At 40.7% G+C, this 25,325-nt stretch overlaps 1 protein-coding gene and 5 non-coding genes across 10 annotated transcripts; 4 read left to right on the top strand and 2 right to left on the bottom strand.

Moving 5' to 3' along the window:
- Positions 1 to 1,279: 1,279 nt before the first annotated feature.
- cdhr5a (cadherin-related family member 5a) lies at positions 1,280 to 8,714 on the top strand. Of its 5 annotated transcripts, XR_008365668.1 has the most exons (15): positions 1,281 to 1,459; positions 1,832 to 2,007; positions 2,284 to 2,346; positions 2,506 to 2,595; positions 2,785 to 2,871; positions 2,973 to 3,077; positions 3,277 to 3,462; positions 4,403 to 4,493; positions 4,585 to 4,682; positions 5,898 to 6,104; positions 6,208 to 6,321; positions 6,447 to 6,513; positions 6,615 to 6,797; positions 6,948 to 7,823; positions 7,854 to 8,714. XR_008365668.1 is itself a non-coding variant. In XM_053512539.1 (14 exons), the coding sequence occupies exons 1-14, from the start codon at positions 1,378 to 1,380 to the stop codon at positions 6,984 to 6,986; spliced, it is 1,563 nt and encodes a 520-aa protein (XP_053368514.1). In that variant the 5' UTR covers positions 1,280 to 1,377; the 3' UTR covers positions 6,987 to 7,125. The 5 variants fall into 5 exon arrangements, 4 of the variants coding, with proteins under 4 accessions (XP_053368514.1, XP_053368511.1, XP_053368513.1 ...); XM_053512539.1 differs by lacking the exon at positions 7,854 to 8,714 and having other exon boundaries at positions 1,280 to 1,459; positions 6,615 to 6,772; positions 6,948 to 7,125; XM_053512536.1 differs by having other exon boundaries at positions 6,948 to 8,714.
- A 3,213-nt stretch (positions 8,715 to 11,927) lies between these two features.
- On the bottom strand, positions 11,928 to 12,020 carry trnai-uau (transfer RNA isoleucine (anticodon UAU)). Its single transcript is given in 2 exon segments — positions 11,928 to 11,963; positions 11,983 to 12,020. It is a non-coding gene; the product is annotated as a tRNA-Ile (tRNA).
- A 513-nt stretch (positions 12,021 to 12,533) lies between these two features.
- trnai-uau (transfer RNA isoleucine (anticodon UAU)) lies at positions 12,534 to 12,626 on the top strand. The gene is given in 2 exon segments: positions 12,534 to 12,571; positions 12,591 to 12,626. It is a non-coding gene; the product is annotated as a tRNA-Ile (tRNA).
- A 1,109-nt stretch (positions 12,627 to 13,735) lies between these two features.
- On the bottom strand, positions 13,736 to 13,828 carry trnai-uau (transfer RNA isoleucine (anticodon UAU)). Its single transcript is given in 2 exon segments — positions 13,736 to 13,771; positions 13,791 to 13,828. It is a non-coding gene; the product is annotated as a tRNA-Ile (tRNA).
- Positions 13,829 to 17,090: 3,262 nt separating this feature from the next.
- trnai-uau (transfer RNA isoleucine (anticodon UAU)) lies at positions 17,091 to 17,183 on the top strand. The gene is given in 2 exon segments: positions 17,091 to 17,128; positions 17,148 to 17,183. It is a non-coding gene; the product is annotated as a tRNA-Ile (tRNA).
- Positions 17,184 to 23,265: 6,082 nt separating this feature from the next.
- Positions 23,266 to 23,358, top strand: trnai-uau (transfer RNA isoleucine (anticodon UAU)). The gene is given in 2 exon segments: positions 23,266 to 23,303; positions 23,323 to 23,358. It is a non-coding gene; the product is annotated as a tRNA-Ile (tRNA).
- The last annotated feature ends 1,967 nt before the right edge of the window (positions 23,359 to 25,325 follow it).

Here is a 25,325-nt window from a genome sequence, read left to right as displayed (position 1 = left end):
CATGGTGTCCAGACACTGGTGAAACGCTGGGATAAGTGCATAAGTGTCACAGGGATTATATAGAGAAGTTTTTACTCTCATAACTGTGTTGTGTTATTCTGTACAATCAAAAGTCCAGGTTTGACTTGAATGCAACAATTCTTTTATATATTTAAGATTATTACCACTTCGACACTAGTCTACTTACGTTTGACTTATAATAAGATTTTATGGATATAGATTTTGAGAATAAAACTTTTACAAATCATTGACACTGGAGACTCCTTCCAAAAATATTCAATAAATGACAAAGTGGCTTAATGTCCAGCCCGGTCAGCTTGCAACTCCAGGGTTGAGGATTTGGCTCTCTCCCCGCGTTTGTGTACATGGAGGTTGCATTGTAGGCTGATTGGCATTTTCAAATTGCCTACAGAGTATGAGTGAGCAATGTACCTTCCCCTCACAGCGCTGACCAACAGCATGATGTTACGTTCCACAATAGTTGACCATCACTGTAAATAATGACTTGGATGGAAGGATGGATGGATAAATAGAACATATTAGCACTGAATGGAGCACACTTTTTCACGTTCCCTCACCTGTGTTTCATTATGCCTTGTAAGCACCACTATGTGCTAGTTTTCCTGTATCTCTCTATGAAACTTCTCTTGTTGTTGGTGTCATTGGGTTCACATATGCCATGTTCTTAATTCCAATCTTTATTATCCGTGAATTATGCCTATAGTTCATGTTTATAGCTCTTCTATTAACGGTTTTCTTCTTTTGCTGTTATTATACACAGTAAATTCTCTGTGCTTGCAGCTAACTAATAGTTCTGTAAACATTGAAAAAAATGATGCTTTAAAAAAATTAATCTGTTATTAGGCACTACTCTCAGAGTTGCCATTCGAAATATTAATCAACACCAATCAAAATGGAAAATCCACCAAGTCCGTGGTGTATTATCTTTGAAATATTTGAATTTGCCTTCTGATCAGGTCTAAGACTAGGCCTAATCAAGATCCTGAAAACCAGTCTGTTGTAAGTCTGAATCCTTACTATCTGCAATATGGAACGAATGTAGTGTATTTCTCACTAAAACAACACGGCCCAAATCCTCTTTTCTGCAGGCACATTCTTGCTCTTTGCTATTCTGAACACTAATACAAAATGCCCCCCTTGAAAGCAGATGCAAGTATTTTTGTAGGAGGGAGCAGTCCACTGTTGGCAAGCTCTTTAGGCAATATATGACCGTAAGATGAAGTCACAAACATTGCGACGGGAGTTGACTCCCACTCATCCGCTAACACAGTCAGTGCTTTATGTGAAGAAGTACCAGCTGGTGCCACGGTCATCTCTAGTCCTCCATACTTATTTGTCTTCATCACATATTAGGACATGGAAAGGAAATATAAGCTGAAGATCGCTTTAAGCTGCACGATCGTGTTCCTAGTTCACAAATTCTGCCTCGCTGAGAAAAGTAAGTACAGCTTGTTGTAGATTTCGATTCACTTGACGTGTTGACGTGGCCTGTTTGGGATTGCTATGATGCCTATTGCTGTGGTGTGTTTTAATAAACAATACATTGCTCTATCTGATCTCTGACTCTGGTCTTGTTGAACTGGGTGGTAAAAAGTCAGACGATTTGTCTTTTCTCAAAAAAAAAAAAAAATTCTGTTCAATTATTCAAAAATGTACAACATTGCAACCCAATTATTGTCACTAATAGATATTTAGATCGTCAATCTGAATCTGTTCACAGAAAAAGTTGTGGCATGGTAGATTTTCGCTGTTTGCTTGTAGGCCGGGTTGTGGTTCATTAAGCACGATGATATTTGCCCTGTCTCTTCAGTTTGTTCAGTTCCCTCAGAGCCTGTGACTATTAAAGAGAACAACACAATCGATGCCGTTGTTGTCCGTATTAACACAACAACAAAGAACGTCACACTGACTCTCACCGGGAACCCAGAGAATGCATTTGACCTGAGGGGCTTGGATCTGATCGTGAAGAAACGCCTGGACTTTGAAGTACGGTTCCTTTAATATCTCTTACCAACTATCGTTTCCTCTTCTTGACCAGTGGCTTTGCAAAACATGTTGACTTATCGGTGAATAGGTTCACACTTCCCAGAAATGTTTCCTGAAAACGTTCCACCTTTCCAAGCATGACTTCTAGTTCTGATAACAGTGCTTAAAGCTACAGGAAAAAAAATTTAATCCTGAATTACTCTAAATAAATTAACAGCAAACCTGAAGCCGTTTTGCGAATGCTGATGACGTTAACGTGTTAATTTCCTTTTTTAGACTCTGCTAAATCCCGAGGAGCTCACAGTGCAAATCCGTTGCAATAAAACAGGATCCAGAAGTGTAAGTGTCTAGCATGGCACTTCATTAGTCACACTTTGAAGAGAATTAATTCTGTGATAATGAATTTAGCAAAAGGAACAGCTTGAATCTCTATTTCAGGACTTGTTCTATTTGTAGCATCCTCAGATTTAGCCAAAATGTATTTGCTTAAATCCACAGATTACTTTGACGGTCCTTGTTCAAGTCCAAAACATCAATGACAACCCTCCGTCATTTGCCCAGAGTAAATACACTCTAGATGTTAATGAGGTGAGAACTTTTTCGTGACTCTATAAAGCCACCGAGTTGTCTAATTAGACTTTCCTCCCTTTTCCATTTATAATGACACGAGTGAGCAGACATTACTTATAGAGATGTACGACATTAATTTTCACTGCCCTATAAAATGTCTATACATGAGGTCAATGAACAGAATTTTTCATCTTCGTTCACACACAGCTCACACCTGTTAACACCAGCGTGGCCCAGATTGAAGCAAAAGATGATGATTCAGGCGTTTTATATTACGCCTTGGAACCAGCTCTGGTAGGCAGTTAACTAGGTTATCTTGTATTCTTGTCTTTCTCTCATCTTCATGCAGGAATGATTTATGGAAGCTGTATGTTTTATTTATTTCTTTTTTGCAGAACCCATATTTCCGACTGGAGAGCATGTACAAGCCAAATATTCTCGTTAACAAGACTTTGGATTATGAAATCATCCAGCAGGTGACACTGACCTTATATGTGCAGGTATGCAAGAACAGAATATCTAAAGAGTGGGGTTGGTTATTTATAGCACTGGAGGAACGTACATATTTTATATATTAAACAAATTTCTGCTTTAAACCAGATTTTGTTTCATGCATTAAAAAAGAAAACCTTTGCTGATCCTTATACACATACATTTAGCTAACCCAATGAACTGTGCTTTTTTTTTTTTTTTTTACAGGATACTCCACCGTTATCACCTTCAGGCCAAATCACATTCTCAGCCACCACGACAATTGTAATTAACATAAAAGACATTGACAACCGTCCTCCCTGGTTCCAGCCATGCACCAGGATTACTATTGGTACTGCTAAAATCTGCCTGAGTGTTGGGTATAAGGGCAGAGTCAACTTAACAGAAAAACAGGTAAAGGATTTTTCCATCAAATCTTCTTCTATTTTATTACTTATCTAGTATGAGGCGAAAAAAAACACAAGAGAACAAAGGAACCCTTTTAGTCTTCAGGTTTGATGCAATTTGATGTAACTCAAAGAGATTTTCCCTGCCACCAGCACTTCCAGTTTGCTCATTGAGGACAAGGTGATGAAGCTAAAAAAAAAAGTATAAATTTTTTAATTTATATACAGGTTTTTTTTTTTTTTTCTGCAAAGCTGTTTTGCGAGAATGTCCATTGTTAAATGTACTATACAAATGCATTTTAAATGAATTAAATTGAAGGAATAAATTATATCAAACAGACGATAAAACAGAAATATTAACCAAAATAAAGATTCCAAAGTTCCAAAAATATAACAGATAAAGGACATTTTAACATACTGTACCCTCTATAACCTTAAAATAAGTTGTTGCGTTAGATTTAATTTCTTTATCTTCATTGTTTTATCCAAAGGGTGTACAAACTTTTGTCCTTAACTCTGGAATTAAAGCCTGACATAATTTTAGGCATTTAAATAGTACACAGTATACATGATGACATTACAAAAACCTTTACACCGTGTTGTAAAGATTTTATACCACAGTGAACGATTCTGATTGGTCAGAAGGTGTGGATTTATTTTTTATAAGAGCTGCTCTAAAAATGCAGACTATTATTAAAATCACAGCTTTATTTTAAGGTCCATGTTCTAATACTTGGCTGTTTCTATAGTAACAGCTCATTCACATTCATTCAAACAGAAGATGTTCTAAGATGTAACTAAGACTAGTACAGGTTCATTTAAAAACATGTTAATATTTGACATAGAAAATGTATAATTATGGATTTTATTACATTTTCTGTCATTTAAATCCGTATTCCAATGGTTTCTGTTTTCCAAAATTTTATCGAATCACATTTAAATTTTAGGAAGGACCGCTACACTTACAGCCAGGGCCGGTCTACGCAAGAGATGGAGACAAAAGCAGAAATGAAGAGATTAGCTATAAAATCGTCAAAGGTGAAATCAAAGGATTTTTGTATATCTGAAGTTTTTAGAAATCCTTAGTTGTCATTGTATAAAACAGTTTTTACTCTTTTATTTATTGTAGGAAATGAGGACAACATATTTCAAATAGATGAAAACACTGGAAACATAACTATGCTAAAACCAGCAGATATCACAGGCCCGATATCTCTCACAGTTGTAGTAAGTAACCATGTTTCTGTCTACTGATTTTAGAAACTGATTTATAAATGATGAGTGAGTGAGTATATGTGCAAACTAATACGATACAATACAATCTGCATTGATTAACAGAAATTTGGGAATTGGGACAAATTTGTATTCATGAAATTAGCATTTTCATATTCAGTCTATTCAATTTCTGATGTCACAAAATAAACCGTTTTGGCCTAATATGCAAATGGTTAGAGAGTAATGTTGGAAACAAACGTTAATATTTTGTGTAAATTTTTGCGCTAATCTAGTGCTGTAGCTATGTAACTAACACAGTGATAAGAGTAAAAACTCCCTTTATTTCTCTATATAATCCTCTGCTACACTAATGCACTTATGCTTAGTGCTTAGTGCTTCACTACTGCTTGAATACCATCAAGGTAGAATATGTATTTAAGACACATGTACAGTATGTATATGTATATAGAATATGTATGTCTCAGTATGTAAGAGACTTGATTGGGCTGCCTGCTTCATATCTGAAATACTGGCCTTCCAGGAACTCCTTTAATGTCCCAGACTCCTGGAAATGTCTTGGAGTGGCGAGGTCAGGGCTGTACAGGGGACATGGCAGTAACTGCAAGCCGAGTTCCTGTAACGTGCAAGAGGTGTTGGTGAACGATTGTGTGTACAGTTCCCACAGACAGATTTGGCACTTCTGCAAGTTGGTGATCCGATGATTTCCAAGGATAAGGCGTTCCACTCGCTAATGTTTAAGGAAACAACAGCAGTGGGGTCCGAGCCACCTCGGCCAGGATCGCACTACTTTAAAACATTTGTGCCATTCAAATGTTTTACTGTGGTGCAGCTAAGAGTCTCATCCTCCTTCCGTGTTTGAAGTCTTTTGTAAAAGTCAAGTGGTTTTACACCTTAATTCATAGAAATTTCATTACAAGTCCAGGTTTGTCTTGAACGCCCCTTGTACCTTGCAGTTAACTAGCCAGTTGTTGGCTAGCTTCATGCTAACATGCTTTCTAGTTAACATGTACAGTAATAGTCTAGTCTTTTACATGTTCATTACTTCTTCACCTACAGTAAAAGCTTTATACTGGTCAAGATTATCGTGGAATCTGATTCTAATCTGGGAACACTGAGAGCAAAGCAGAATTACACATCAAGATGTAATTAGATCAAAATATACTGCACTTTGTAATTCTAATAAAAAAAAACACTTTTTTTCTCCAGGCGTCTCAGGTGTCAAACCGTGACCGGTTCGCTGCCACTTCAGTCAATATCGAGGTGATGAAAAAGAGCAGGAACCCACCAAAATTTGAGAGGGAGCGCTATGAGGCATACGTTTACAGCAACTCGGGGCCTGAGAACATGGTGCTCAGGGACAGGACTTCTAATAGACCCTTCCGAGTCAAAGCCAGAGATGATGACTTTGCAAATGTAGGTTTTAGTGTCATATTAATATACGTATAATATGTACTTATACATAATAAAAGAACACATATATAGTATATTATGACTTGATTTATGCTTTCATGGACAGGGAATCAATCCCGACATCAGATATGAAGTACAGTACAGCAGTTTTGTCAACGTAACCACAGATGGGTTTGTTCTTCTGAAAAAACCTGTTCGAACTGACTCATTTGCTTTACAAGCAAGTACAAAATCGTCTGCAAACTTCGACCTTCTCATCTAGCTGTCCTAGTCATATATTCATGTAAATTGTAATAAAAATAGTAATTCAAATGCCTAAATGTAAATTCATCTTGTTGCTTGCAGGTTCGTGCTGTCGATGTGACAACTGGCGAGTCGGGGACGGCGGCTCTCTCTGTGCTTGTCCTACCACGTGAGTGTTGTCGCCTCTGGCTGTTTTTATTTCAATAATATTAATTCTGAAGTCTCTTTACTATTCCATGCGTGTCAACGCTCCTATGTTCTCCATCACAGCTCCAGGAGTCCAGTCGCCCTCAGATGGATACCGTGCTGGAGATATGGCCTTGCTGGGCTTTGTAATGGCCGCTTTGCTGGTTCTCTGCCTCATCGTGATTGGTTATCTTATTTCCCGTCTGAAGAAAAGGAACCCAGATGCGTTCAAGTTATCAGAGGTCAGCATCTTCTCATCATCGCTGTGTGAGTCCAGCTCTGAATGCTTATATTAAAGAGAGACAATGGCATCAAAGATTATTAAATAAATTGAAGTAGAAATCAAATTGTGCGTTCAGATTCAGCCGTAATGGAATAAATGTAGCACTGATCTGACTACCCCCGTTCAGTGTTTAGGTCCATGCTTGCGGCATACCCAGTCCACTGATGGGTTGAGGCCAAGAGACAGCATGCAGTTCACCAATGACGGCTTCCTGAATGAAGCAGACATGAGCAGGTTGGCAATGAGGAGGCCAGATAGAAGAGACAGGAAGCAGGAAGTGGTTCCAAAATGGAGAGCCAGAGTGACGCCACGTGAGAAGCAAAGACACTGCAATTCCTGCGGCATGCGGGTTCATTCGAACCATGTGCACCGGAGTAGCCCGGCTCTCCACCCCAAAGCTCAAGGAGCTAAAGACCAAGTCAGATCTATCTTAACCAAAGAGAAAAGAAAGGACGGACAGAAGACGGTCTGGTTTAAAGAGAGCGAGGATTCCTCAGACATCGAAGTGGAGATCATTCCTGACGACATTGGGCTTAAACACGAGGGGGAGAATGACGACCTGTCTTCTTTGGCTCCAAAACCCAGCGATATGGAACTGGGTGAGCTGACTATGATGGACCTTCAGGACTTTGACAAGCAACAGGGAAGCATTTCTGACCACCGAGAGACACCGGACCCAGATAAAACAGGCTAGTGAGTGCCAAGAGTGATCAGTGATCCACATTCTAATAAGACTTAAATCAGTCTTATGCTGATATCAGGGTGACTCCATGATTTGGGTACCATTTATTTATCATTGATATTAAATGTACAAATGTATGTAAAGTAACTGTGAAAAATTGTATTAAAAATCCATATAAAAAAGCATTTAACTTATCTAAGCCTACTTTGTTGAAACTTTAATCTCTAAATATATCTCTGCATACTTTAACAAGTCTTATTTTTCATAAATGCATGAAAATCTTGTTCCTGTTTCAGTCTATATTCATGCATAAATGAAAAAAGGGAAAGTTTGTATTCATGCATTTATGAAAAATAAGGTTTGTATTCATGCATTAATAAAAAAAATCATGTTTGTTAAAGTGTTCTAAGATATATTTCAAGATCAAATGGAGTTACAGAGATCTTAGACAAGTAAAAATGCTTTTTTATAGGAGTTTTAAAAGGAGCTTTCACCTTTATTTTGCATCCTTTTCCATGAGTTATGTTACCTGCACACATTCGGAAAACATTCAGCCCTTTAAAATATTTGAAATATTCCACAAGTCATGTGCTCAAATGGCATAATACGGATTTCCTGGGTATCAAGGAAAGAAGAAAAGCACCTCCTCTCGTCTTTTCTTCCTTATTTTCAATTATATTGTGATACTGACAGACAAAGTCACTTTGAAAACACAACAAAACCTGCTACAGACTGGAAGTAAATTATTAGAAACCATTCAAACGTTATGCTTATCGTATTTTAAGTTCATAGCAAAATGCCTTACAAACCCAATTCACTGGTGTCCTCATATGGCAGGGTACTGAGAATCTTTTATCTGTGATAAAAATGCTGAAAACATGATTATAATTTACATCCTGACTACATCTGTAACTTGTATTTTAGAAACGTGAAAGACTAATGTGTACATAAACAAAACAAAGCAAAAAAAGTTTTGCAGCCATAACAAAAATCAATACTTTGGAGCATGCTATTACGGCACTAAACATAAAGTTTGCACTAAGCACTAATCTGAACTAAATAATTACTTAACCATTTTTTGTCCATTATAATTTTTTATTGCTGTGAATAACATTTTGTATACACAAAAACAGATAAAGACTTTAAAAATATTTTATATAAATGTGAACCTGTTATTGTGGAAGTGCAGAAATGAAAAATAAAGAAGCAAGTGAATGTGTTATTGACTCTGTTATTGAATTTGGACTGGTAACTCTTTGTGACATTTATAAACTAGTTTGTCCCTGAACACCTAACATGATCAGTAGCAGAAACTTTTGGCTAAAACGTTTGTCAACACCATGATCTAGTGCCAAATTTGAAATCGCTCTGATATTTTGAGTTAGCACGTTGTTCTTCTGTTGACTGTCGTTTGGCTGCTCCCGTCGAGAGGACTCCACAACAGACCATCTGATCCACACACCACTTGGCACAGGTTTTACGCTGTGTGCCCTTCCTGATGCAACCCTCACATTTTATCCAGGCTTGGGACTGGCACTGCATCTTGGGGTTGCCTATTGGGAGGGAATTGAACCCGGCCTTCTAGATACCAGGCAAAAAACCTACCACTGAGCCAGCAATGGCCAATATGTTTTGAGTAAGCATGCTATCATAAATAACCTCGAGCTAAAAAGTGTCCATTTAAATAGAAATCTCATATTGAGATGTTAATTATTTTTAGATGGATTAGTGTTTAGGTTAGGATCATTACATCACTGTGTAGATTTTCTCACAGTTCTCTGATTTCTTCCCATCTCCCAGAAACATGTCAGTAGGATTAGCTATGAACACATGTACAGTATGGTGTTCTGCAATCCACTGGGATCCTGTCCAGGTTGCATTTCCCCTTCAAGCAAAGTGGTCCTGGGATTCGCTGGGAATCCACCATGAGAAGGATATAGCAGCATAATGAATATGAATGAACAAAAATGGTTTTCTTTTCTTTTTTTTTTTTATAAGTGATGAGTACTTTTTATGTTCCTGATCTGAACACTTGGTGTCACTATTGCATAAAACTAAACTTACCAACAGCTCAGTTCCCCAGTTAATCATCTTTCCATCTCTTTATAATATAATATTATAATTATTGATAACTTGACAGTAATATAACATTATGTCACCACCCAGAAAAAAAACAAAGTTTCAAAGCAAACCAGCAGTTTTAGTTTAATTTAAACTGCATTAGAATATCTCAGCAAAATGTAAAATAAAAAGACTAAATTCTGAGTGATACACACAGCCTATTTGTTTTTTTTAATCATCAAGTTAACATCATTAACATCATTAAGTTTTATGGCGCCCTCTGCTGGAACTATCAATCAAATACAGGACATATTTGTAACATTGTTAATGGACATTAGGTACAGTGGAGGTTAGAAGAGGTTACAACTCTATAAAGTCTAAAATGTGCCTCATGATGATTTATGAAAGGCTACTTTTTTTGTGCTATATTTTAAATTTTACAATTAGCATTGTTGGCTCATTTAAATTTTCACTAGCATAGTAGCCACTTGTGCTACTATGCTAAAACAATTAGGCTATTTAGACTATTTAAAGCTTTATACTAAATATTGCATTTACATACTTGACCAGGAGGAACATCACTAACTGGCGTCCTGATTCATCCTCTTTATAAAATTCACGAATCAATGGATTTAAAGTTGGGACAAAATTGCCATCTAAGCAAAATACAATATGGAGAGTCATAAATAATACATTTATTATACATCAATAATGGAGGTTTATAAAAGTTTTTTTTTAAGTCAAGATGATCGTTTTGTATCACCATGGACGAGAAAAGAAATTCTTATTACACAAAATGTTTTCTGCCTGACAAAAGGAAGAGAGTTGTATTATTATGAAACTGTGATGATTCTGTTGTTTGGCACCAAAACAAGAGTGACATTAAGGTCAAACCTACTGGATAAAATGCAAATTAAGATGGCGTAACGGAAAACAGATTAGAAAATATAGAGGAAGTGATGGTAGACCATGTTTACTTGTCGGAAGGTCAGTTTTGATGCTGAAGGACTGTTCCATTATTAATCTGTTTTAAACAATGCATCATAAAGTTTCTTATGAACACTTTGACAAAGATCATTTTGGACTACGGAAATTTGGCAATAAAACAGGAAAACTTCAAGCCTGGAAATAAGCAAAAATAGCTTATATAACAATTTAACATGTGTTTAAAAATACATATTAATAAAGAATAAATAAATATACATAGCAGGATGCTGTTCATGTAAAAACTATGGCAAAGAACAGTTAAAGGGAAAAAAACAATAAAATTGTAACATCAGTTTAGTACATGTTTGATAAACAGCAGGCCCCCAGAGAACCTTGCATACAGGATAAAATGATATCGACGGTTATGAGATCTCCTAATACTGAAACAAACGAATAAACAAACAAAAACAACAGTGTTATCGTCGCTCCAGTAGCGCAGTCAAAGACTAAAAAAAAGTTTAGCTTCTTAAGTGATAGCTGCTGTTTGCTCGCTAGAGTCTCATTTATCCACAGCGTCGGATTAAGATAGGTGTGTGTGGCCGTACTTCAAGGAAATCCATTCAGACACAGAGGAAATGAATGCACTAATGTTAAGAAATTAAATGGTCATATTGAATATGTATCTCCATGTACTCTACTTTCATCTCACCTGCAAACCTCACCTAGTTTGGTAAAATGAGCATGCGATAGGCAGTGGTAGCTCGGAGGGCTATGTTACTGATCGGAAGATCGGCGGTTCGGTCCCCAACTCCAGAAGAAGGCACTTAACCCTGTCTCCTCCAGTATCCTGTTTCATGGCAGACCCAAAAGAAAGATTTTCACTGTGCTGTAATGTCTATGTGACAAATAAAGGCTTAACTTTAAAGTCACCCATACTCCATGGATTATTGTGTTCAAAACACCTCCTACTGAGCCATCAGTGCCCTATAAAGTTTAAGATGATTTAGGTTTATCCTGGATTTGTTTCCCTAAATATGCCTTTCATTAGCTACATCTCATCTGCAAATTTTTAGAAATGGCTTTATTGCCCAAAGTGTTTTTACACACACACACACACACACACACACACACGATTTTTTTTCCTGTTTATAGATACTTATGGTACTTAAAGGTGCGTGAGGTAAGTTTTCACAAAATTTTACAAGAAGGATGATCACTTAAGTAGGTGGAAGTACATAAGATCTGAACGTTTTTTTTTTGTTGCTCTTTGACCCTGCCTCTCTTCCCAACTTTGAGCAAAACATGGTGTTTCAGCTAAATTTTGGGTTAGCAACGACCATGACATACTTAATACAGTACACACAAACAAAATCCCTGACTTGTAATGTTTTTAGTTGGCGGAAACTTTCTTGGCAGAGTCACATACTGATGGGTTTAAAACCCATGCTCCAGGTGAGGCTCAAACTCACAACCTCGGCACTGCTTCACATGTACTGCCTTATAAGTACCGCGCGCTAACCAATTGCGCCACTGGAGCAACAGAGTGAAGACATCTGGGAAAGGTGCTGGGATCACATGGTGAAGTCATTAGCACTGGGGCATTGCAGAAGGTCTCATGTTTGCACGTTCTCCCTGTGCTTGGGGTTTCCAAAGACATGCAGGCTGGGCTAATTGCCCATCGTGAGTGAGTATGTGTGTGCTTGTGCACCCTGTCCTGAAGATAGATATCAATGTACCCCACCATCATGCCTCGAGTCCCCTGGGATAGGTTCCAGACCTGCTAGTGATATAAAGAATAACTGAGAGTAAAAATTATAGACGTCAGCAAAAGTCTACCTGTTTATAGTATAGGGTATGCTAGAGAATGTACGCACACACATTCACAATTACCCTTCCCTGCATTTCTTCAAAAACCCAGTAAGCACAGGGAGAACATGCAAACTCCACTCATACAGAAACAAACCCTTAACCATTTAGGTGTAAGTGTTAAAAGTGTTAATGACTACTCCACTCTGCATCCAGCATGTATTCCAGAAACTCTTTATGCGTGGCTCCAGTGGCGCAATCGGTTAGTGCGCGGTACTTATAAGGCAGTACATGTGAAGCAATGCCGAGGTTGTGAGTTCGAGCCTCACCTGGAGCATGGGTTTTAAACCCATCACTGTGTGGTGGTGCACAGCAAAAAAAAAAACGTTTCATGTTAAGAGGTGTTTGTAGTTGTGTAGTGATCTGTCTAAATTCTAGGTGGGGAAATTGGGAATTCAGAAGTCTCATTTACACACAGCGTCGGATTATGATACAGTTGTGTTCAAAATAATAGCAGTCCAAGCTATCAGCACAAAGTCCCATTGTTGAAAAAAAAGATGTGCTGAAGAGGTTACAGTTCGCCAAAGAACACAATGACTGGCCTAAAGAGAAATGGGGCAATATTTAGTGGACTGGTGAAAGCAAGATTGTTCTTTTTGGGTCTAGAGGCCGCAGACAGTTTGTCAGGCCCCCAAACACTGAATTCAAGCCACAGTACAATGTGAAGACAGTGACGCATGGAGGCACAAGCATCATGATATGGGGTTGCTTCTCGTACTATGGTGTTGGGCTTATTTATCACATTTCATGGATCATGAATCAATTTGAGTACATCAAAATAATTAAAAACGTCACGTTGCTTTATGCTGAAGAGGAAATGGCCTTAAAATGGGTGCTTCAACAAGACAATGACCCCAAACCCCAAAAGCAGGATCTTTGTTCCAGACCAACAAGATTAACTTTATGGAGTGGCCAGCCCAATCCCCAGATCTTAATCCAATAGAAAACTTGTGGGCTGACATTGAAAATGCTGTTTTTGAGGCAAAACCAAGAAATGCAGAGGAATTGTGGCATGTAGTACAATTGTCAAAGATGTGAAGAAGTTCTCAGAAACCATGATTATGCAACTAAATATTAGGGGGTAGGGTTTGTACTGGCTGAGAATCGAACCAAGGCCATATGCATAGCAGGCAAAACACCTACCACTGAGACATCAGTGCCCTATAAAGTTTAAGATGAATGCAATTTCAGGAGGTTTATCCTGGATTTGTTTCCCTGAATGTGACTTTTATTAGCTACATCTCATCTGCAAATTTTTAGAAATGGCTTTATTGCCCAAAGTGTTCTTACACACGCAAGATTTTTTTCCCCTGTTTATAGATACTTATGGTACTTAAAGGTGGAATTTTTCTTGGCAGAGTCACATACTGATGTGTTTAAAACCCATGCTCCAGGTGAGGCTCGAACTCACAACCTCGGCATGGCTTCACATGTACTGCCTTATAAGCACCGCGCGCTAACCGATTGCCCCACTGGAGCCACTCAGTGAAGTCTCCTGGGAAAGGTGCTGGGAGCACATGGTGAAGTCATTAGCACTGGGACATTGCAGAAGGTCTTATGTTTGCATGTTCTCCCTGTGCTTGGGGTTTCCAAAGACATGCAGGGTGGGCTAATTGCCCATCGTGAGTGAGTATGTGTGTGCTTGTGCACCCTATCCTGAAGATAGATATGAATGTACCCCACCATCGTGCCTCGAGTTCCCTGGGATAGGCTTCAGACCTGCTTGTGATATAAAGAATAACTGAGAGTAAAAATTATAGACGTCAGCAAAAGTCTACCTGTCTTCAGAAACCCAGTAAGCACAGGTAGAACATGCAAACTCCACTCATACAGAAACAAACCCTCTGCATCTAGAATGTATTCCAGGACCTTTTCATGTGTGGCTCCAGTGGCGCAATCGGTTAGCGTGCGGTACTTATAAGGCAGTACATGTGAAGCAACGCTGAGGTTGAGAGTTCGAGCCTCACCTGGAGCATGGGTTTTAACCCATCACTGTGGGTGGTGCGCAGAAAAGAAAATAAATCAACGTTTCATGTTAAGAGGTTTATGTAGTGATCTGTCTAAATTCTAGGTGAGGTGTCAAAGACTAAAAAAAAAACACTTCTACTGCTGTTTTACACACAGCGTCGGACTATGATACAGTTGTGTTTAAAATAATAGCATCATTAACCACACCAATAATTGTTTTTGGGAGAAATTATATTTCTTCATGGTACCACAGTACATTGTAAAGACAGTAACGCAGTAAAGCAAGCAGGATCTTTGTTCCAGACCAACAAGAATAACGTTATGGAGTGGCCAGCCCAATCCCCAGACCCTAATCCAATAGAAAACTTGTGGGCTGACATTAAAAATGCTGTTTCTAAGGCAAAACCAAAAAATGCAGAGGAATTGTGGCATGTAGTACAATTGTCAAAGATGCAAAGCAGTTCTCAGAAACCATGATTATGCAACTAAATATTAGTTCAGAGATGCACAAGAAAGATTCAACTTCAAGCATTTTTGTTTAAACTGTAAATTCATTACTTTGTAAAGATGAATGATGACACTGCTATTTTTTTAAACAGACTAATATTTGTTTTTCTTCACTTTCTGTAAACTAATAATACATTTAGCCCATTTTTCTTCATGTTGTGATTCAGAATTGAATGTGCAGGGTGTCCAATGCATTTGTGTGATTTAAATTAAAAGTTATTATATGGCTATGGAGCTTTACTCACCTTATTCAACACACTGCTATTATTTTGAACACAACTGTAGGTGTTGGTGTGGCGGTACCTGAAGGAAATCCATACAGACACAGAGAAAACAGAATTAATAAATGAATGCACTAATGTTAAGAAATTAAATGTTTATATTGAATATATATCTCTGTATGTACTCTACTTTCATCTCACCTGCAAACCTAACCTAACTTGTAGACCTTTTTATTTACTGCAGGAAGCGCTATGGGAACTGTACGATAAGATCAGTAAACTTTGGAACACACACCCGGATGGACTGTTTACTGTCGCTGGTGGTTTCAACCATGTGAATCTCAAGTCAGTGCTCCCTAAATTCCATCAGTTTGTGGACTTTGCAACGAGAGGGAAAAACACAGTGGATCTTGTTTACACAAACATCCCCAGGCTACTCAGACCACATCTCTGTTATGCTAATTCCATCAAACAGAACGCTCATCAGGCACTCTAAACTGGTTCTAAAGCAGGTGAAAACCTGGCCAGAAGGAGCCATCTCTGCTCTCAACCAGAAATCGTGGATTACTACAGAGGTGGGTGAACAAGGTGGCTCTAAGAACAGCAGGGCCAAACTTTCCCAGGCCATCAAAGAGGCGAAGCACGCTTATGCACAGAGAATTCACAAACACTTTGTGTCACACGGCATATGTGGCAGGGCAAACAAGCCATTACCAACTACAGGAGGACATGACATAACTGTGACAGCTCCCTTACAGATGCACTGAACAGATTCTAGCTTGAGGATTGAACTCACAACCACTTCATTTGTTTTGCTGTTTAAGAACCAGATGCTAACCAATTGCATCACCATAACCACACACCAGCCATGCCTGGTCTGCATTTACTGTACAAGCTTGGCGCAGCTTTTACTGACACAACCCTCCCAATTTATCCAGACTTGGGACTGCACTGCATGCAGGGGATGGGGTTTGTGCACTGGCTGAGAATCAAACCAAGGCTTTCCGCATAGCGGACGAAACATCTACCACTGAGCCACCAGTGCCCTATATACTGTATGATTAATATATTTAGTTAATATTTAGTAATATATACAAAGAGGTGTTTTAGGTAGATTTAGCATTAGCAAAGATCATGACATAACTTAAGCTACACACAGAAGAAATAGCTGACTTGTAATGTTTTAAGTGGGCGGAATTTTTGTTGTCAAAGCCACATACTGATGGGTTTAAAACCCAGGCATCCATGCTCCATGAGCCTCAGCCTGGCCTCCTATTCAGTACCACACGCTAACCGATTGCACCACTAGAGCCATCCGGGGTGGGTGGGTGCTGGGAGCACACAGTGTATACCTGGTGATACAGAGAATGACTGAGAGTAAATTATATTTCTGGATTTGATATTAGTAAACGGTGTAACAGGCGTTGCCTACCTGATATTTTATACACAATATTGAATTATATTTACAGTATGTCTGAAATTTAAAAATACATGGAAAAGTTAAATAGTATTTATTTTTCTTGTTTAAGAATCATAGGCTGTCATCATTACAGTAGGATACATGAAATTAAGTTGTTTCAGAATTTTTGAAAAAGTAAAAGAAAGAAAAACTTCCTTTTACCACATCAGTTTACCTCGGTTTGGGCCCTATCCTAAATACTGCCTAAACTCCTGCTTGGAGTCCGCACTTTAGTGACGTCACTGAGGTTTGTTTCTATATCCTGTGATGAGGTCCGACATTTGCACACAGACCTCAAACTTTGGCCATGGATTTGTGGACTGAAATTGGAAATTCAATGTTTAATATTATATGATAAGCTAAAAATATATATAAATATTATATATATAAAGACTAGCGTTTTGTAGTCTAAATATTTCTCAAATATCCGCCATGAGAGACGGTTGGTCAGAGAACAGCGTCCGCGCGCAGAAAGCGCTTGTTAGCGCACACTGCCTCGTCTTCAGTGCGACGTGACGTCATGGTAGTTCAAAGTTTTTTTAACTAGCGCTCTGACAGTTAATCACTCTCCAACGCTCTTTTCGTCGCTCCAGTGGCGCAATCGGTTAGCGCGCGGTACTTATAAGGCAGTACATGTGAAGCAATGCCGAGGTTGTGAGTTCGAGCCTCACCTGGAGCATGGGTTTTAACCCATCACTGTGTGGTGGTGCACAGGAAAAAAAAACAACATGTCATGTTAAGAGATGTGTGTGTAGGTATGTACAACACATGCTAAGTTATGTAGTGATCTGTCTAAATTCTATCTGTGGTGTCAAAAACTAAAAAAAGACTCATTTACACACAGGTGGTACCTCGAGGTAATCCATACAGACACAGAGCAAACAGAAACTCTTTATGCATTGCTCCAATAGCGCAATCTGCGTGGTACTTATAAGGCAGTACATGTAAAGCAATGCTGAGGTTGTGAGTATGGGTTTTAAACCCTTCACAGCAACAACAAAAAAAAAATCATCAAAATTCAAATTTTATTTGTCACATACACAGTCATACACAGTACGATAAGCAGTGAAATGCTTGTACGACCGCCGGTAACCTTAAAATAAAAACTATATATAAGAAATAAATATTAATAAAAAGAAATGAAATACGAAGAAAAAAAATTAATGTAACTAGTAAAATAAACAAACTGTACAAATAAGGGCATGTAAAAATATTACAATGTTTTAATGTTTTAAAGTCGCATTAAAATGTTTTAAAGTGGCAAAATGTCATGTGCAATGGCAGATAAACATGTATTGTATAAAGTGACATGTGCAATGGCTTCAGATATGTAAATATGTATTGCATGAATGTGTCCATGATTGTCCAGTCAATGTCAATGTTTAAAAGATATTACTCCTGTGTGGTGTGATGTGATTGCGAGACCTTATCGCCTGCGGGAAGAAGCTCCTCCTCAGTCTCTCTGTGTTGGCCTTCAGGAAGCGGAATCGCTTCCCAGACCGCAACAGAGAGAACAGTCCATTGTTGGGATGGCTGAGGTCCTTCACGATCTTCCTGGCCTTGGTCCAGCACCGCTTGCTGTAGATCAAGTGCAGGTCACGGATCTCGGTGTAGATGATGTGCTCAGCTGATCGCACCACCCTCTGTAGAGCTCGTCTGTCCTGCATGGTGCTGTTTCCAAACCAGGTCGTGATATTTCCCGTCAGGATGCTCTCTTTGGTACAGGAGTAGAAACTCCTGAGCACCTTAGAGGGCAGTCTAAAGTCTCTCAAGCGTCTGAGGTGGTAGAGACGCTGCTGGGCCTTTTTCACCACGGTGTTGATGTGACAGGACCATGACAGGTCCTGCGTGATGTGAACACCAAGGTATCGGTAGCTGTCCACTCTCTTCAGTGGGCTCCTGTTGATGATGGGGGTCTGGTAGTTCCTCTTCTGCTTTGTACTAAAGTCCACTATCAGCTCCTTTGTCTTGCTGACGTTCAGGAGGAGATTGTTCCTCTGGCACCAGTTCTCCAGATTTACAATCTCCTCTAGGTAGGCCAACTCATCATTGTTGGTGATCAGGCCCACCACGACAGTCTAGGTGTACAAAGAGTACAGCAGGAGGAGTGATTTCATGTTAAGAGGTGTGTGTGTAGGTTAAACCTCAGCGTTCTGTTGTATAAGAACCAATTGCAACCTGCACATATATATAAGCTTTTACCATGGATAAAATGGGACAGTTGTGTCAGTAAACTGCATGCAGGGGCTAGGGGTGCAAACTGGCTGAGAATCAAACTCAGGCCATATGCATAGCAGGCAAAACACCTACTACTGAGCCATCAGTGCCCTATAAGGTTTAAGTATTTAACTGTTTATTATAACACTGTGACCATGTGTGTGCGTAAAGCATTTTTTATTTTGTGTTTTTATGTGTGTACAGTACATACCTACACCCACACAACAGTGTTATGGCTCAGTGTTATGGCACCTTCTGCTGGAAATAAATTCTTAAATATTAGACCTGATGGCATCAAACCAGACCTAATGTTTATTCATTTTGGCTTATTTTTCTTGTTTAAAAATAATAAGCTGTCATCATTAGAATACATAAAATGTAGTTGTTTTACAGATTTTTTAAAAAAGTAAAAGAAGATAAGAAAGAAAAACTTCCTTTTACCCAAGTAGTTTAATTCGGCTTGGGCTGTATCCCAAATGTTTTTATATCCAGTAATAAGGTCCGACATTTGCACACAGACCTCAAACTTTGGCCATGGATGTGTGGACTAAAATTAGGAATTTAATGTTTAATATTCTATGATAAGCTAAAAATATATATAAATATTATATATATATATTTAAAGACTAGCGTTTTGTAGAATCATAAGCTGTAAAACAACCAAATTTCATGTATCCTAATGATGACAGCTTATGATTCTTAAACAAGTTAGAAAGATTTTTAACTAGCGCTTTGACAGTTTATTACTCTCCACCATTCATCTCATCGTTCCAGTGGCGCAATCGGTTAGCGCGCGGTACGTGTAAGGCAGTACATGTGAAGCAATGCCGAGGTTGTGAGTTCGAGCCTCACCTGGAGCATGGGTTTTAACCCATCACTGTGTGGTGGTGCACAGAAAAAAGAAATCAACATTTTTATGTTAAGAGGTGTGTGTTATGTACAACAGATGCTAAGTTATGTAGTCATCTGTCTAAATTCTAAGTGATTCTAAATTCTAGGTGGGGTGTCAAAAACAAAAAAAAGACTCATTTACACACAGCACACATACCGTGTGTGTGGCGGTACCTCAAGGAAATCCATACAGACACAAAGGAAACTACTCTACTTTAATCTTACCTGCAAACCTCACCTAGATTGGTAAAATGAGCATGCAATGGGCAGTGGTAGCTCGGAGGGCGATGTTACTGATCGGAAGATCGGTGTTTCAGTTCCCAGCTCCAGAAGAAGGCACTTAACCCTGTCTCCTCCAGTATCTCAGGATTTGATTCTGCATGAGTGGTGTTTGCATGTTCTCCCTGTGCTTGGGGTTTCCAAAGACCTGCAGGGTGGGCTAATTGCCCATCGTGAGTGAGTATGTGTGTGCTTGTGCACCCTGTCCTGAAGCTAGATATTGATGTACCCCACCATCGTGCCTCGAGTTCCCTGGGATAGGCTCCAGACCTGCTGGTGATATAAAGAATTACTAAAATTAAATAGTATTGATGTCAGCAAAAGTCTACCTGTTTATAGTACTTTTGTCTTCAAACACACAACAATGGGTATGCTAGAGAATGTAGGCACACACGTTCACAAATACCCTTCCCTGCATCTCTGTCTTCAGAAACCCAGTAAGGACAGGGAGAACATGCAAACTCCACTCATACAGAAACAAACCCTTAACCATTCAGGTGTGAGTGTTAAAGTGTTAATGACTACTCCACTGTGCATCCAGCATGTATTCCAGCATATTCCAACATGTATTCCACCCATACCAACAACAAAAAAAATCATCAACATTTCATGTTAAGAGGTGTGTGTATGTAGAACCTCAGCATGATTACGCCACTCTGCATCCAGTATGTATTCCAGAAACTCTTTATGAGTGGCTCCAGTGGTGCAATCGGTTAGCGTGCGGTACTTATAAGGCAGTACATGTGAAGCAATGCTGAGGTTGTGAGTTCTCGCCTGGAGCATGGGTTATAAACCCTTCACACCAACCATAAAAAAATAATAATGATGTGGCGTGGGCGGGGCGGCGGCTGACGACCAGCATGCCTTGCGGGGATGTCGGTGTGTGTTCACCATGATGGGGAAAGGTGTTTGGGTTGGTGGCTTCGGCCCTGTTTGTGTGTGTAGGGTGTGACGTGTGAAATGTGCTCCAGTTCAAGCTAGTGCTGAAGTGGATGTAGGCTCCTGAGTGAAGGTGCTGCTCATGCCTTACATGCTGTGTGCTTAATAAAGTACTCCCAGCCATTGCATTGGGCAGCAAATAAGCTCACTCGTCTCTCCAGCATTCTTCCCGGCGTAAAAACGCTACATTGGTGTCAGAAGTGGGATGGAGAATAACGGGTTCGATCGCACAAAGGAGGACCTTCTAAAAATCCAAGCGGGCCGCCGAGTAGCGGAGCGACTATTCGCGCAGAAGAAGCACTTTCCTGGCCGAGCTAGCGCGAGCACACCACGTCAACCAAAGCGGAGTGGTAGCAGAAAATCCCGGCGCTGGATCTCGGGGCAGAGGCTGGCGCTGCGCAAGCGCCGGAGCAAGATACAGCTCCGTGCGCCGTTAGCCGGCAAAGCGACCTGCCGCTGCGCGAGGCCGAGCGCGCTGAGCCTATATCGCCGGCACATCGCGGCGGAAGAGCCGAGCGACCGCCCGCAGCTCAGTGGCGCTCGGTTCGTGAACCTAGCCGGGGACAGGGCTACCCGTCGCGGCAAGGCAACGAGCAGCTCTCCGACGTTTCGCGGCGAGGCGACGGCGTGGGTGACCGTAAAGAGGCGCTGCGCGAGGTCGAGCGCGCTGAGTCCATAATGGCGGCACATCACGGCGAAAGAGCCGAGCGACCGCCCGCAGCTCAGTGGCGCTTGGTAGGTGAACCTAGCCGGGGACAGGGCTACCCGTCGCGGCTAGGCCTCGACACCGCTTCCGAGATTCCGCGACGACGCCGAGGCCAGGGACCGCCGGACTACCACTGCAACGTTCTCAGGCCTGAGGGACAGCCGGACTACCATTTTAACGTTCTCAGGCCTAAGGGACAGCGTACACCAGCAGCCGCTAACCTAGCGCCGGGTGGACGGTTGGGGAGCCCCGCGGGGCTTTACATCGACTGTGTGCCGGACGGCGTCTTACTGCGGGCGCTCGTGGACACCGGCTCCACTGTTTCCCACGGGTTGTGGAACTGTGAACCGCTCATCGCCAGGCAGAAGGGCCCCACCCAGCGCTCCCCGGCACCGCTGCAAGACTTTTGGGTGGGGGCACCTATGGGGCGAATGGGCGTGGACACTCACAGCCAGCTCGGCTCTCCGATGTCATCTACCGGGTGCGGTTGGCAGGGCGGGCACGAGTTTTGCCCCACCGGGACCGTCTTGCGCCTCACCAGCCGCACGCCGGGGAACCATCGAACTCTGGAGGCCGGACCGCCTCAGGACTACATTCGCGTTCACCCCTCACCTGCCAAAGGACGCCGGCGTTCCCACCGCCAGCGCCGACCGCCTCCACGCCTCCGAAACGGAGTTCGTCATGGTGACCAGGGACGGTCACAGCTCGGGTGGGGGCAGTGTGGCGTGGGCGGCGCGGCGGCTGACGACCAGCATGCCTTGCGGGGATGTCGGTGTGTGTTCACCATGATGGGGAAAGGTGTTTGGGTTGGTGGCTTCGGCCCTGTTTGTGTGTGTAGGGTGTGACGTGTGAAATGTGCTCCAGTTCAAGCTAGTGCTGAAGTGGATGTAGGCTCCTGAGTGAAGGTGCTGCTCATGCCTTACATGCTGTGTGCTTAATAAAGTACTCCCAGCCATTGCATTGGGCAGCAAATAAGCTCACTCGTCTCTCCAGCATTCTTCCCGGCGTAAAAACGCTACAATAATAACATTTTATGTTAAGAGATGTGTGTGTGCAGGTTAAACCTTAGTGTTCTGTTGTATAAGAACCAATTGCAACCTGCACATATATATAAGCTCGGCGCAGCTTTTACCATGGATAAAATGGGACAGTTGTGTCAGTAAACCGCATGCAGGGGCTAGGGGTGCAAACTGGCTGAGAATCAAACTTAGGGCATAGCAGGCAAAACACCTACTACTGAGCCATCAGTGCCCTATAAAGTTTAAGTATTTAACTGTTTATTATAACACTGTGACCATGTGTGTGCGTAAAGCTCGGCTTGGGCCGTATCCCAAATACTGCCCAGCTCCTGCTTGGAATCCGCACTTTAGTGACGTCACTGAGGTTTGTTTCTATATCCTGTGATGAGGTCCGACATTTGCACACAGACCTCAAACTTTGGCCATGGATGTGTGGACTAAAATTAGGAATTCAATGTTTAATATTCTATAATAAGATAATATTTATATATAAATATTATATAGCTATTTAAAGACTAGCGATTTGTAGCCTAAATACTTCTCAAATATCCGCCATGAGAGACGGTTGGTCAGAGAACAGCGTCCGCTCGCAGTAAGCGATTGTTAGTGCACACTGCCTCAGCTTCAGTGCGACGTGACGTCATGCTAGTAGGAATTTTTTTTTTTATCAGCGCACTGAGAGTTAATCACTCTCCGACACACATCTCGTCGCTCCAGTGGCGCAATCGGTTAGCGTGCGGTACTTATAAGGCAGTACATGTGAAGCCATGCCGAGGTTGTGAGTTCGAGCCTCACCTGGAGCATGTGTTTTAACCCATCACTGTGTGGTGGTGCACAGGAAAAAAAAAAAAATCAACATTTCATGTTAAGAGGTGTGTGTTATGTACAACAGATGCTAAGTTATGTAGTGATCTGACTAAATTCTAAGTAATTCTAAATTCTAGGTTTGGTGTTAAAAACAAAAAAAGGACTCTCATTTACAAACAGCGCCACACACACATAGCGGTACCTCAAGGAAATCCATACAGACACAGGGCAAACAGTACTCTTACTTTACTCTTACATGCTAAGTTATGTAGTGATCTGTCTAAATTCTAGGTTGGGTGTCAAAAACTAAAAAAAGACTCATTTACACACAGCGCCACACACACACACACGAAGATCGGCGGTTCGGTCCCCAGCTCCAGAAGAAGGCACTTAACCCTGTCTCCTCCAGTAGCCTGTATCTCAGGATTTGATTCTGCATGAGTGGTGTTTGGATGTTCTCCCTGTGCTTGGGGTTTCCAAAGACATGCAGGGTGGGCTAATTGCCCATCGTAAGTAAGAATGTGTGTGCTTGTGCACACTATCCTGAAGATAGATCTGGATGTACCCCACCATCGTGCCTCAAGTTCCCTGGGATAGGCTCCAGACCTGCTGGTGATATAAAGAATGACTAAGATTAAATGATATTGATGTCAGCAAAAGTCTACCTGTTTATAGTACTTTTGTCTTTAAACACACAACAATAGGTATGCTAGGGAATGTACACACACATGTTCACAATTACCCTTCCCTGCATGTCTTCAGAAACCCAGTAAGGACAGGGAGAACACGCAAACTCCACTCATACAGAAACAAACCCTTAACCATTCAGGTGTGAGTGTTAAAGTGTTAATGACTACTCCACTCTGCATCCAGCATGTATTCCAGAAACTCTTAATATGTGGCGCCAGTGGCGCAATCGGTTAGTGTGTGTTACTTGTAAGACAGTACATGTGAAGCAAGGCCGAGGCTGTGAGTTCGAGCTCGTGATGAGTTTTAAACCCATACCAACAACAAAAAAATCATCAACATTTCATGTTAAGAGGTGTGTGTATGTAGAACCTCAGCATTCTGTTGTATAAGGACCAATTGCAACCTGCACATATAAGCTTGGTGCAGCTTTTACCATGGATAAAATAAGACAGTTGTGTCAGTAAACTGCATGCAGGGGATCCAGGATGTATTTCAGCATGTATTTGCAAACTGGCTCAAAATCAAACTCAGGCCATATGCATAGCAGGCAAAACACGTACTACTGAGCCATCAGTGCCCTATAAAGTTTAAGTATTTAACTGTTTATTATAACACTGTGACCATGTGTGTGCGTAAAGCATTTTTTATTTTGTGTTTTTATGTGTGTACAGTACATACCTACACCCACACAACAGTGTTATGGCTCAGTGTTATGGCACCTTCTGCTGGAAATAAATTCGTAAATATCAGACCTGATTTGCATCAAACGAGACCTAATGTTTATTTATTTTAGCTTATTTTTTTTGTTTAAGAGTCATAAGCTGTCATCATTAGAATACATGAAATTTAGTTGTTTTACAGAATTTTTTAAAAAGTAAAAGAAAGTAAGAAAGAAGTACTTTCTTTTAGTAGTTTAACAGTAGTTAACAGTAGTTTAATTCGGCTTGGGCTGTATCCCAAATACCGCTGAGCTCCTGCTTGGAATCCGCACTTCAGTGACGTCACTGAGGTGTGTTTTTATATCCTGTGATGAGGAACATTTGCACACAGACCTTAAACTTTGGCCATGGATGTGTGGACTAAAATTAGAAATTCAATGTTTAATATTCTATGATAAGCTAAAAATATATATAAATAATATATATATTTAAAGACTAGCGTTTTGTAGCTTAAATATTTCTCAAATATCCGCCATGAGAGACGGTTGGTCAGAGAACAGCGTCCGTGCGCAGTTGGCGCTTGTTAGCGCACACTGCCTTGTCTTCAGTGCGAC

Source organism: Clarias gariepinus, chromosome 15 (genome assembly GCF_024256425.1).
Source record: "Clarias gariepinus isolate MV-2021 ecotype Netherlands chromosome 15, CGAR_prim_01v2, whole genome shotgun sequence".
Lineage (NCBI taxonomy): Eukaryota > Metazoa > Chordata > Actinopteri > Siluriformes > Clariidae > Clarias > Clarias gariepinus.
The sequence above is the reverse complement of the archived record's forward strand: the minus strand, read 5'-3'. Positions and strand labels throughout refer to the sequence as shown.